At 27.6% G+C, this 15338-nt stretch overlaps 1 protein-coding gene across 1 annotated transcript in view; it reads right to left on the bottom strand.

Annotated features, from left to right (window-relative positions):
• Nucleotides 1-15338, bottom strand: part of LOC122271584 (cell adhesion molecule Dscam1-like) — a 384849-nt gene that overhangs the window by 35349 nt on the left and 334162 nt on the right. Inside the window, exons 22-23 of the mRNA XM_071184629.1 lie at nt 11694-11920; nt 2648-2729 (exon numbers count right to left, since the gene is read on the bottom strand). Of these exons, the coding sequence (XP_071040730.1) occupies nt 2648-2729; nt 11694-11920 (309 nt within the window). The remainder of the gene's footprint in view (nt 1-2647; nt 2730-11693; nt 11921-15338) is intronic.

The following is a 15338-nucleotide window of genomic DNA, read 5'->3' on the forward strand; positions in this document are numbered from 1 at the left end:
TTCTTGAGAATATATATATATATATCATACATTTGGAAACATTTCTAACTTAGATATCCCTGACTTTTGAATCCCGAATAACAGTTAAAATATGTGCTTGGATTTCCAAGCATTGTGTATTTGGACTTTCCAAGCTTCACTATTGATTGATCTTTTGTTTTACGTGAAATAAGAACTATTAGATCAGCAAAAAAGTTTATGTGATAGCATTTGAAGGAAAATAAAATCTGCTCTCACAAGGACTCTTATACCTAAGCAGAGTTTCCTACAGTTCAAGGCTCAGCTTTATATTGGAGATAAAATGAGAATAGAGGTATGGAGTTAAGTAGATTTCAAGCTTCGATCAAAAAACAAAACAAAATAAGGCATATTTTGGTCGTAAAAATCTTTCTATCACATAAATTCTTGTAATGGTTTATGATTTATAGAAAATATTTACGGCCCTCAATTTGTTAGAACTTGCACTTGTTTAATATTCTAGAAGTAAGTTTCTTTATAAGTTAGCTTATAAATTGAGCGCAATGATCTTTTCAGGAGACTTCAATTATAAGTGTTGTAAAATTTATTCTGACTCTTACTTGCTTACAGAAGTTTAATATAAAAATGTATTGCATAAATGTCTTAAAAATACAAAACAAAACTGAATGATAATAATAATATCATTATTTTAGTAATAAATCAGCAGTCTAAATTAATCAGTAACAAATGAAAGGTAATAAATAAATTTGCTTAGCAATAAATTAATTGATTTCATTGAGAATCGATTTTACTGTAAAATGCGCCATAAAAAGAAAGGGTACATTGAATAATCATTGACTTTATAACAGAATTTAAGTGCTAAAATGATTTTTATAATAAAGAGTCTCACTTAAATGTATCAATAAATACATGTTATATATAACTGTTAAGTTACAAAATCAAGAAACCAATACATCCAAAAAAGGATAGGGTATAATTTGTGCTAAGGTATGCTATGTGCTTGTCCTAATATTACGAATTGAATTTTATAGGTACTTACATTCAATTTAAGTTAACAGGAAAATAATAAGTTTCGGTTTTTTTCCCTTACTACGATGATCTTATTACTCGTAATTGCTATGAATTTCTCACTACTGTTTACCGGAAACCATTTTCAGATTCACTCCTCCCTCGTAACCTTTTATCCCGACCCCCTAACCAAATGATAGCTGTCTTACGCGTACTTGGGAACCATGCTCTTTAAATTTCTTCCACTTTTTAGTAGTAATTTAAATAGTTATCTTACAGCAGCTTTACCTCCAATATCATTAATTTCATATAAAAAAAATCATCTCGTAATCTACTAAGCTCTCTAATTTGAACTTCAATTGGTTCGTTTAATTTGGTTGTGTTATCTTATCTGAAAATCATTCCCCATGTTGCTGTTATTTTGAGTAAATTTGAGTATAAAGTTGTGTTCTCCAATGAAGATAAACTGAATTTCATCATCATTAAAGACCCTATTGCTGTTAATGATTGCTGGGGTATTTATCATATTTCTTGTCAATGAGATCTTGCGCATATTTGACAAAACAATCTTCATCTTAAACCTCTAATCAAAACCATGAAAGATATGCCCAACATCAGAACATTAAGCAATCTTTCATTGCCTTTACATAGGTGGAATTCTAATCACAGGCAGCACTGATCTTTAGCTTCTAAACTTGCTTCCTGAAACAATTCACTATTTTGAAGAATTCTAACAATTTAGCTAATAATCTTTCTAAAATCCCACCATTTTTCAATATTTGGATATCTATTATAATTGAATCTCTTGCACTCTGGGGTACCCACTAGTCTTTTAATACTTCCTTTTTTTTATTTCCTTTCTCAAAGTTGTTTCTCTGTCGCTATTGGTTAATCCACTGGTAATTTGGAAAATGAGCAAAATTGGGAGAATATTTCTCCCCATACGCTATTTCACCATCGAATAACATGGAAAAAACAGGTTTTGCTATGAGGAGAAGACAACAGGTTAAAAAACCGACTTTTTATGTTTAGAGCTGTTAGTTCGTTAAACCACTTTGTACGTATTTGTCTATTTTACTCTTCTTCTATCATTTGGTGCTTAGAATCTGGTGAAGGTTCTCGTTTATAAAACGGTAACTTTAATCTGTCCACTTCAGTTCTTTCCTTTGTGTTTTATTAATCTTGATTTCTTTTGTTTTAAGCAATAGATTTTCAGTAACGTAATCAAGAACTTCCTTTTTAATGGAAAGCACTTAAACTATTAGAAAGGATTTTTCGTATGAAATGGGTGAAGATGTTAAATTTTGTCTGCAAATGAATTCTTAAAATGTTAACAAAAAAATTAATAAGGACTTTTTACCCTTAAAATTGGAAAATTCCTTGGAATTCCTTCTTAGGGAAAAATATCTTGTTATACAAATTACAAAATTAGCATTCCAATTATTTAGTAAAATTTATAAAATTGTCAGTTGCATTTTGTAAAATGATGACTGCTCTTGTATTAATACACAGATACAGCCTTATTATCTCACATAAACACATAAAAATTTCCATGCAAAATTTAAGCAAGAATAGCATCAATAATTTAAAGCGCTTTTTTCAAAAACCACATTTAAAACGATTCTAACTAACGAATGCAGCCTGATAAACACATGCTTACCAACAAAATGGTGTAATCCAGACTCTGTAAATAACTGTTGGTAATCATGCGTCACTGCACAGTATGTGACTGGACCTCGAAACTAAAAGAAAATAGGAGTTAAGAAATGCGATATCTTCATACTTCGTTCGTTTTATCTCAATTAAGATTAGCCAAAAAGCAAACCTTACATTTAATAAACTTTTTTAATTCATAAATGACAAAAAATTTAATCTTTTTTTTCTGATCAATTTAATTAGTTGTTAATTCAATAAAGAGACATTATCTAAAAAATAAATTAAAATAAATCTAACCTGGTTTCTTATCCCATTGAGAATTTTTTTATAAAAAGAAAATACTGAAGTTCTTTACTTTTAATTAGATATAATTATCAGTAATGCATGGATATGTCGAAATTTTTGAATATGTATGTCAGAAAGTATATTAATGCGTAATTTGATTAATTTTTGATTAAGATGTGATTTTAAGCTGAGAGCTTCAATTTCGTTTCAGTATAACTTCTTGCCACTCTAATTAACAAATCAGATTGTGTTTACTTTTGTCAATCAAATGAAAATTTTCTATGCATTTTCATGAAACATCAAGGTAGCATATTTTAATTATTCAAACATATTTTTTATATTTGTTTGAGAAAGAAACTGAATCTTAAAAAAATTTAATATGTTTATTCTTTTTTTACATTATTACTTTACTGTTTTTACTATCTAGTGCTTTTTACTATCAGCTGAGATAGACACTTTACACTACTACAATCAAGCTATTTAATAAAATAAAAAAAGCGTTATTCTAGTTTACTATAAAATTGGAAAGCAATTAACATTTTCCTCAAGAGCGAAATCAAGCAGTAGAGTATGAGTATTAAATGAAATTTCAGAATATGTAAATATGTAAAATTCATTGCCGCTTTGAGTAACAAATAAGTTAAACTTTTTAATCGATTTATTGCTTTTAAAATTTCTTGAGAATTGTTTTCCCCCTTCTCTAACTTAAACAGTGGCATCTTAAATATTTAAAAATTAATATTTACCTACAACTCTAAAAAAAGAAATTTATATTCTTTTTTTTCGCTTAATCATCAGCTAAAGTTTTAATAATTTGTGTATATAAGTTATTAAGTAATGATATATTTTAAGCAAATTATTTAACTTTAAAACACTCAACCTTGGTGATTGGTCACGCTTTTTATTTAGCCTTGTTTGGAATTTACTTAAACGGAATGATTCATAACTCTCTTAATGATTTCAGAAAGGTATGCTAAAAAATATATGACAAATACTACAGAAATAAACCTAGTACTAAATACAATAACTGTACGGTCTTTTTTTCAGTGCTTATACCTCATCGGTGAATTAATCTTATTGAACAAAATTTCAATTGTATTATATCTATTTAGTTTGTATGTTTTGTCTGTAGAATGCATGTTCTCTCTCTCGTGTACCCTTGAATAGGGCGGGTTGAGATAAGAATAAACAATATCTATTTAGTTCCGTTACATTAAAGTAAAAGCGGGTCATAAACGAATAAAACAGAAAGCAATCACGTCAATATATATATATATATATTTTCTTTGGGTCAAAGGTTAGCATGTAGAAAGCCTGCACTGTAAGAAAAACTGATCTAAAGTTTATTAAAATAATCCTGAGAATTTCGATTTCTCTATTTGCCTAGTTAGCTAAAAATGAACGATCAAACGAATTGAACGTATGTATGTCATGATGTTTCATTGCGATGGCCATTGTGCAAAAGGTCCCAAACTCACCCCGAACTTGAGTGTGCAAGTATGGGGGTTGTAGAATCCTACTAAGAACCCGGATCTTGGCCACATCATCTTTGAGATTATGCATTTTTGCTCGTAAACGAGTACATTCTGTTTCAGGTTTTCATAATTCGATTATTATTTATTTCGAAGTATTGGCACTATTTTTAACAGTGTCTAAGGTCTAATGAAACTGAATACTTCGTAAATTCAAGACGAGCTTCATACGTGCTGTAATCATTAAAAATGCTTGATAACAGGTCCAATGCAACTAGGCTGTAAAGAAAAACTGCTGAAATATGTCTCCGAATATGAAGTTGAACAACCCCAAAAAATTGTGGAAAGAAATTACCAACAGAGTCGAGTTTCTATCTCTAATTTAAAGTGTTAAACACCTAAAGTCAAAANCACTGTAAAAAAACTGATCTAAAGTTTATTAAAATAATCCTGAGAATTTAGATTTCTCTATTTTCCTAGTTAGCTAAAAATGAACGATCAAACGAATTGAATGTATGTAAGTCATGATGCTTCATTGCGATGGCCATTGTGCAAAGGTCCCAAACTCACCCCGAACTTGAGTGTACGGGGTTGTAGAATCCTACTAAGAACCCGGATCTTGGCCAACGGACATCTTTTCCACACATTTTTCCCTCCACATCATTTTTGAGATTATGAATTTTTGCTCGTAAACGAGTACATTCTGTTTCAGGTTTTCGTAATTCGATTATTATTTGTTTCGGAGTATTGTCACTATTTTTAACAGTGTGTAAGGTCTAATGAAACTGAATACTTCGTAAATTCAAAATGAGCTTCATACGTGCTGTAATCATTAAAATTGCTTGATAACAGTCCAATGTAACTAGGCTGTAAAAAAACTGCTGAAATATGTCTCCGAATATGAAGTTGAACAACCCCAAAAAATTGTGGAAAGAAATTAACAACAGAGTCGAGTTTCTATCTCTAATTTAAAGTGTTAAACACCTAAAGTCAAAAATTCTTACAACAATTTCACGCGCAATAACAACATACTTGAATTGTTATCGCTTCTAACGACACCAATGCTGTCAAGCCTTGGATATCGACAGAAAATTGCTTATAATCCAGATGAGTTGGCATAAGTTTATTATTGTCTTTTACGCAACTATTCAATGTCTACAGATACAACAGCTCATCGTTAAAATGTGCATATAGTTTTTAAGTTGTAAAAACCGTTATAATGCCTATCCGAATACAGTGCTGAAAAACTCTTTAAGTTATTTGAATAATTCCTTTATTTCTAGTTAATACTACTGAATCAAGCGTTTTTACGCACTTCAAATTGTTTAGTTAAATCTTATCAACAATAATTGATAAAGATTTCGCTCCGTTTGGGAAAATGTTGTATTTTTCACCGCTCTAAACATTTGTAGAATAATTATTGTATATCCAAAATAATTAACTAAGACCTAGCGTTAGATGATGATAGGGATTATCTTAAAAGCAAAACAACCATTTTGGACCATTATTATAGATATAAAGGCATCTTTAAGATATTAACAGTACGGCAAACAAGAGGGAGGTTAATTTACATGAAGTGTGCTGGTGTCTTCTATCTGATTTAATAGTCAATACCAAATAAGTTTCAACTCTCTTTATTGATTGAGAATTGATATTGATTGTGGTCCCTTATTTTCCAAGTGATTTTTATCTTCTTGTCGGGTTTGACAAACTACTCATAAAAAGTGTTATAAAATACATGTTTTAGTTGTATAACAAAAGTTTTTATGTTCTCAATAAATATGTCAACTGTGTTAAAATAATTTTATATAATTTAACTATTATAATTGTATATAATTCATATTAATATTCTGTCTTCTCTGTGTGTATGTTTGATTAACAAACTAATTTCATTTTAAGAAAGATTGTATATATACACCCTTAAATTATGATTTTTGCTTTATTGTTAATGCATCACAAAAGTAATTTTACTGATTTTTCTGTACGTGTATAATGTCTTACTGTAATTATAAATTTTAGCGTTACTGAATAACAAGCATGGTGGTGGCTCCTTTGGGCCAAATAAGGTAAAATAACTTTCTTAGTGTTTAACCATATCAGGAATTATCCTTGGCTTTGATGTAGTGGAACACTTAATGAAACACCACTAAAATGTAATGTAACTTTTTTTTAATTTTTTTGTTCAAATACACGAACATTTTCTTTATAGTGAAGTGTAAAAGAACATTCTTGGTGTAGATATTAATGTTATGCATGGAGCTACGCTACACTACTAGAGTGTAAAATAGTTGCCACCACTTTTGGAAATAATATACACTAAAGCTTTTTGCTGTGTTGGGAGAAAAACATTACACATCCATATTAAAATGTATCAGAAATATATTTTTTTATCAGTAAATATTTTTATCTGATACACTCAGACGTAATTAATAGATAAGTTTATTGTTATAAAATGAGTTTTTCAAAATTTGTTATTGGATTTTTTATACATTAAATCTTTCTTCAGTGAAACATGTTGTGTATAAATTATTTAAATCGTCTCAGTGAACTTATTTTTAAATTAACCCTTTTTCAAGAAGAATTAAGGAAATTTGAACCTCACTACTAATTAATTCAAGCCTAAGTTTTAATAACATACTTTTTTTTAATATTTGCATTTAAATAAAAATTACGACATTAAAGAATATAAAAGTTTTAAGGCTGTGTTTATGTTTAACTGTATTTAAATTAAGGATATGCATTTGAAAATTAAGGAAAAATAATATATTTTTTTTAGTATAAGTTATTTTAAAACACAGTTTAGAAGAAAACATACTATTACATTTTAATGTTTTAAGTATTGTAGTTTACATAGAATTTTAGAATTAAAAGGGAAATAAATCTTAGTAGAGATTTACCGTATTACCAGTAATCTACATTGTTCAAAGAAACGACTACAAATCTACATTTCGATTTACTGCATTTTGGAACAATAATATGCCACTGAAAATTCTCCATATATTTCAAAAATATTCAAAAATTTAAACATTTCTAAGACATGCAGTGCAAGAAATTTTCTTTTACGAGAAATAAACAAGGGACATTATTTTAAAAATTCGCAAACATTCGTAAATTTATTAAAACTGACTAGAGAGCAAACGTATTTTTTTCTGTTGTTTTATTAATGTTTTATTAAGAAGAAGATAATATTTTTTACGTAAAATCCACCATTTTGTTTATCATTTATGAACTCGAATGAAACTGAAGAGGAAAGTATGTGGGGGAAAAAAATAAAGCAGTGCATGCAAACAAATAGTTCTTCCTCTTAAACTACTAAGAAGGAATGCATAAAAATATTCAGAAAACAAACAACCAACAGTTTCACATCAAACATTCACTTCCATTGTTTTATAAAAATATCTGGAAAGCAATTTAAAAATACTTCTTGTTTAGTAAATAAGCACTTGGAGAATAAGTTTAAAAAAACAATAACGTATAATTAGGATTTTGTTGTTCCAAACAGGCAAACTAATTAAATAACTAAATCATACAATTTTGCGTTATTTTTTGCCTTTTGTCTAAATTGTTTTTCCCTAAAAATTCAAATCCTTTGATAATAAATTAAAAATATTGTATTGCAATACATGCTGAATTTATTATTTTATTTTACAAACACCCGAATGTAATCTATTGCAGTCGGAGGATATCAACTAGATATTTTTAGGTAGTATTGTGTATAATTTTCCTTAATAGGATTAAACTTTTGAATGAAGCGTTTATATAGTTTTGTGCTGCTCTTTTTCTATAAACAACAAATAATTTTCATTATTTTTCATAGTTAGAAGACTAAAATGAGAAATGATATTTTTTGTTTAATACTTTAGAAATCAAATTTTTAAATTCATATTTTAAATTTATCTTTAAATTTAATTACAGGGTAAAGAATAGGCTCCGTACTTATAGAGCTAAAAGCTTCATGTTCAAAATTATTATTAAAAATATATAAAAATTAACGAAAGGTAATACATTGCTAATTATGACTTCAAAATAAATATTCTTATAATAGAAGCTACTTATTTTAGAAATAAAAATTCCTCTGAAACGTTTCATCTTAAATTATATGAGGAATTAAAATTCAATAAGAATCCTGTAGTTAAATAAAAATAAAAAATTTATAATTAAGAATTGAATAATTTTTATATACATTTACTACCGCAGGCTTCATAGTATACTAAAGACAAAATGAGAACAGCATTTTTACAGTAAACATATTGCAACTTTCCCCGACTACTTTCAAAAACGACTTATTAGATAAAAACGTGTAATCTACTAAAAAAAGATATAATCTAAGCTGTATCTTCTAAAGTAAAGGCAAATTTTATCTCAAAAGTTTTATAAAATGCACTGCTTTTAATTTCAGAGTTTGGTCACAATAGAAAGTTTTAACAGTTTCTAGTGTAATTATATTAAAGAAGAATTAAACTACCCGGAATATTTTGAGATCAATAGATAGAAAAACATTTAATTGCATAATTACAATAAGAATTTAGTATAATTGCAGCAAAGAAATAATAACCATTATAAAGCATTTTATTTTGAATTTAACTAATTTTAAGAATTTATTTTGCAAAAAAATCTAATTTTTATAATTTAACATTCTGCGGTATTTTACCGCTTATTAAAACGTTTTTAAAAAACGGTTGAAAAATGGGCAAAATCTGCACGTTAAAATAATGAATTTTTAGTACGTATTTTTAACGAAATATTTTAAGGGAAAATTGATAACGTTAAAATAACGACATTTTAGCGTATACGTTTCAACGAATGAAGAAATGGTGAAAATCATCATGTGAAATTGACGTAATTTTAACGTAACTCCAAAACCTTATAACGAACGAACGTATTTTTAACGTTTATTTGCCCTTTCATGCTGCATGGGTTCAATTGTAGTTTCTGTTATTTAAAAGAAAATACCTTAATTTTCAGGAAGAATAGTATCATCATAAAAAAGTTACATATATTTGTAGAAGTTATGCAGCACATGCCTTGAAATAAAAGTTCTTAACAAATAATTTTTTTTTTTACATTTTCCCCAAAGTGACCTAATGATCAAATTTATTTTCTTTTGACAGGGAAAAGAATTGATTGCGTGTAATAAGCATTGATTGCGTTTATTACATATAGTTTCAGAAAAGTCTAGAGGATAGCATTTTGCAATATTTCGTAAAAACTGTGGACCTATTCGAACTGAAATAATTCCCCCTGCTGAAAATTTGCATTTTTTTTTCAAGTTAATGCCTAATCGAACTTTCATACGCACTTTAATTGGTGTAGTTAAATCTAAACTCCAATAAATGACAAACCCTACACCAAATTCAAATGCTTTTACCCCATTCATGAACTAATTTAGCCGTCTTAGCTTTACTTTTTAAGAAGTCACACAATCGCTATTTTTTTACAGTAGAGAAGGTAAAAGTTTAATTTAATTTCTTATAATTCTGAAAATCCCAACGAAGTAAATTGGCATACTAATGTATGTAAGGTTTTATCTAATGGATAAAGATAATTATGTTTTTATCAGAAGATGCACGTAAATGTGCCAAATGAACTAGATAAATTTTTTATATTTAATTTCCATTCACTTCGGTTTTGCTAAAATTTGTTCAAATTCGTATAAATATTATTTTAGTTTAGTATGTTTGATTAGCAAACTAATTCATTTTCAGAAATATGAAATCCTAAATTATTGATTATTGTGTCGTAAAAATAATTTGTTTGACTCTTATTAGTATCATTTCTTACTGTAATTATAGACTTTTGTGTTACTGAATAATAAAAATATTGGCGGCTGCTTTATACCAAGTACTGTAGTGAGGCAACTAGATCCGTAAGCTATGCGTGGAGCTTCACTACATCAATTTGCTGTAAAATGGTCGCCACCATATTAAGTTTTAATGCGCATAAAATTGTTTCACAGATTATAACAGAGATTTTCTCACTGAAACTGAACTTTCAAGAGTAACCAATGGCCTAATCATATCCCAGTTGACTAAACATATCCCAGGTAGAACTGAAGAAAATAACTAAAACGGATGGCGTTATTAGTGTCCCGGAAATGAATAAGCATATCGAAAATAGGACAAAGTATATGTTGAAAAATTGCTACAAAAAAAACTTAATTTGTATTTAAATTAGTATGTTGGTTGGATGCTAGTGTATAATTCGAATACCGTCACATTCTGGTGGAGGAATTTGGGTAATTTTTACAAAATAAACATTAAGCTTCTAAAACTTTTGAACACAAATGGTTTGTTGACACTCTTCATGTGCTTCATTCTTTTACACTTTTGTCTTATTCCAGAGCAATCCTGTTGTCTTATTTTAGAATAAAAAGTTACAAAAAAGACTTACATTTTTGAGAAAAAAAATTTTAATAAAAATCGTGCTTCTTAGGGTGAAAACATCAAAATTCTGCAAATAATACGAAATCTATCACCCCAGCGAAGAGTTAAAATATCGTAAGATCTTTTTCACGAATAAATAATTCAACTATGCAATTATTATTTTGCAGATGATTAGAAAAATCTATAAAAACGTTAAAAAAAAATTTTAGTGTCAATTTTTTACATATTTGGGGACATTTTAAGGTCCTTGCAGGGGTCCGAATCCGGATTAATTTCTGAAGAAAATATTTTAAGGAACATTTGATGCTAAGACTTTTCTCTTTAAGGGAGATTTAGATTTTAAAAAAAATTAAAAATTGCGACAAAATACTGGATATCAGTACTTTTCCCATTATATTGGATAACTATTTACACATCAGCTATATTTTTCTGCATTTTAAATTAAGATTTATATATAAAATACACTTCATAAACTTTAACTAAATGTTTGGACAATTACAATGATCAAATGAATTTAAGACAGTAATTCGAGTTAATATTCTTCCTTATATTTCAACAGAGTAGAGATGGCTATGATACTTCATAATTCTGCTTTTAAGATAAATTTGTTAATCAGAAAAAAATACAATTAATAAAAAATTTAATTAGAAAAACGATCAAGTTAACAATTTTTTTGATTATTATTACCCGGCAGTCATAGTGCATACTCAAAGCATTTTTTACCGAAATAAATACTAAAATTAAATAGGTATAGAGGAAAGTTTAAAATTTCTTTTTATAAACCTAAACCTTAATTTTTCTTTAAGTTCAAATTCATTGCATTTTATTCACTGCACATAAAATCTGATTATGAAAGCTATTCTTGCTTGTATTGTTTGCTTTTTGGCTTTCTTATGAAAAAAAAAATTACCTTATGAGGAAAAGGCACATCATATGTATGGTCGGGTCTGTGTGTTCCACTGGGTCTTTGTAAGCTATTCGTTTGTCCAGATGATGATTCACTATCAGCGGAATACATTGATATTCTTGTTGTGGCATATGGAGATGGATAATACAGTGTTTCTCTTGGAGTTTCATAGACTTTTTTACCCACTGATGCCATTGAGATATTATCACCTTTCTGCTCTGGTCTGTGCTCTGTGAGAAGAAAGAAATATATTTCTTATCGAAAACTAAGTAATTACCACGTTTATATTAACTTGCCTTCGTGTATGTCTGTTCGGGTGGAATTTTGTAATCGATTTTAAGCAAACTTCCCGACTAGCTACAGACCTCAAATTTGGCACATTAGTTCAGAATTGGATGACAATGCATGAAAATGAGGAGAAAGAAGACACACAAAGAAAAATGAAATTAAAATTAAAGAAAAATTTGTATTTTTGCTATTGTCTTTTGTTGTCAATTCGATTATTTCAAATTAGTGTCACACGTCAGTTGAAATGTTTTGTGTACAATGAGTGAAAAATTTGAGATTTTGGAAGTGAGTACAAAAAAAAATCAAAATAAAAAATAATATTTTTAAAAATCACGTTTTTGTAGTGGAGAATAATAATTCAAAAATGAAAATTTGAAGAACGAAAAACGTGGAGCTCATGAAATACATAACAGTACATATACACATAAATATACACATTTTCTTACTCATACACATGCACAGCCACATACACATATACATCCATATACAGATGCATATACACATGCATATATACACAAGCATATTCCAAATACACATTCACATTCAGATACAATTACAATTACAGATATACACACACATATTCTCATGAGCATACAGATTCTCATACACACATAATCTCATACACACACTTATATAACATTACTGTTATGTGTTTCATGCTTCCCACATTTTTCATTTTTCAAATTTTTATTTTTTAATTATTATTCTCCACTACAAAAACGTAGTTTTTAAAAATATTATTTTTGATTTTGATTTTTTTTAAAAATTATAAATGATATAAATTAATTTCATTCGTTTTGATATTTTTATTTTTTTTAAAATTTAGTTAAGTTAAAATCACTAGAAAAAGTTTTTCTTTGAATAAGCTAATAAAAGCATTCCTAGAAAAGTTAGTTGTAGGCCAGGGGGTCAAGGAGGATAAGGCTCCATAATATCGTGACCAACTGTACGATTGTAGTGATGTGGTCAGCAGTGTACAAGAGCTGCGCTTACTTCCTAGACATCTGAGTGGTCTTCCAGCTACCAATTATTATCTCAGTGCCTCACCTCTGATCCATCACGGTTCTGTATGGTTGGTTATAAAATTGAAAATTATGTATGTGTCACCATTCTCATATGGTATTGCTTCTTAATGATAGTTATTATTTTCCTATATCATTGTTATGCATGCTATTTTAGTAACATTGTACTATGTATGCTTTTATTTTCAAACTGTATTGCATCATAACGAATATTATACTTTTATAATTTTAATGCATATTATTTGATTTTCTTTCTATATTATGTTCTTTTATTATGCATGTTATTATTTCTATAATCTATACTATAAGTTTCGATATAATTTTAATAAGAATGTTTTTGATTTTATGTATGTATGGCTTTATTTCAATTTTTTATTGTAGCATTATAGTAGTCCTTTTATGCGAGTAGTAATGATATTTTGCAAGCAATTATATATTTATCCTTATTAAAATTTAAAATGACCCTTTTTTATTTATCGTTATAAATTTATTGTTATTATTCCTCATATTGCCTATGATAGATCATATTACTATCTTTCAGCAATTAATAAGTTAGTTTAAATTTATTGATTAATTTAATTTTATACAATGTATTCTTAAATATTAATTTCTTAGATACTATTGTATCTTCAAAACAGACATCAGTATACACAAATATTACATTATTGGGATATTGTTTGTAAAAATTACTATTTACTTTTAGTAATAATGATGATAAAAATACTAAATCACATCTCTCTCTCTCTTTCTCTCCTTGTATACCAAACAATGTTTAATTCTGGATATTTAATCTTTTTAATTAATGACTTAGCAAATAAATAACTAAACTTTTTATAAGCTATATATTACATTACATCATCCTTCTTACAATGCATTTTTTTTAAGTTCTGTAGTTTTTTTAACTTATTTTTAGTATTGTTTAGTAATAACTCAATTATTAATATTTGGCTTAAAGGTTTTATCATCTAAAAACCACATTAGTAATGCCAATGTCAGGTGGATGACAAGGTTGTGAGTTAGATAATTTTGAAATTTAAAAACACTGAAGGTTCAAAGAAGTATAAAAAACTGAGTAGCGTGCACTAAACGAATATGGCTTTTAGATGTATTTATATGCTATAAAATAAATAATATAATATGAAAAATAATAATGAAATAGAGCACCAACTCAAGATAATTATTTATAACAATAATAATATGCAAATACTAAAGAAAAATACTAACCAATAAAGGAAAAAAAATCAAAAACACTAAAAGTGTGGGCAACATAGTTTTAAAAAAGTATTTGAAAAATGACTTTCAATACGGAAATATTACGTAAAGAAACAAGTTTAAATTTACAAATGTTCATTATATAGGCAACTGGTATTTGTTTATTGGTTTTAGAAGATTTTTTAAGAATTTTTAGACATTACAAATGGTGCAATTATATTGACCCGTATAGATAAAATAATAAAATAGAGATTTAACAATTGAACTTTAAGGGTGTTTAAACTGTGAAGAAATTTAGTTAAAATAAATTAATTAAACAAAATTGTTGCAAATTATATTTGTTAGATAATAACCGCGAGTAGTGCATTATTAAAGATTAGGTTCCAAAGCCATTTACTCTACATCAATATAAAATAGCTCACAGGATATTCATAGGTTTACATATTTAATTCTTAAACTAACTTTAAACTCACACTATCATTTCTTAAACTTTAAAATTTATATTTTAAAAAGTAAAATACTGATATGTTTCCATTACACCATATCTCAAATCCTCTCATTAACGGTAGCTAAACTTTAGACAGCCTAAGGTTTAAACTTTCTACGTTGAATATCAAAACGTCAAAGCTTTCATTTTAAACAAAGAATATTTTTAGAATTTCCATGTCTGTAAACTAACCACTTTTACTTTCTGATCGGCTCATAATATTTTAACATACATATATCTATCTCAACAAATATTCAAATTCAAAAGATACTTGTTAATGCTTGAAATGTGCATTTAAAGAATTTTAAACATTTTTTTGACATTTTATTTATATTTTAACGTCAAGTAAGTCGTATTTAAATTACATATTTGAAAATATTTTGCTTAACTTTTTTATTAGTAATAGTTAGAATTGCTATAGGTATTTATAGTTAGTTATACTTCATAACTATGAAGTTATAACTATTTTCTTTTGAATAGCATTTACTGTAAAGAAATTCCGGATCACAATTACGGTAAAAAGTACCGACATTCAAAAGTACCGACAGCTACTCTTTATCATAAAATCCATTTTAACCGGAACATGTTACAGAACTAATGTCTAACATACCTGAGTTTTTATTGTAATAATTACTGAAA

Source organism: Parasteatoda tepidariorum, chromosome 8 (genome assembly GCF_043381705.1).
Source record: "Parasteatoda tepidariorum isolate YZ-2023 chromosome 8, CAS_Ptep_4.0, whole genome shotgun sequence".
NCBI lineage: Eukaryota > Metazoa > Arthropoda > Arachnida > Araneae > Theridiidae > Parasteatoda > Parasteatoda tepidariorum.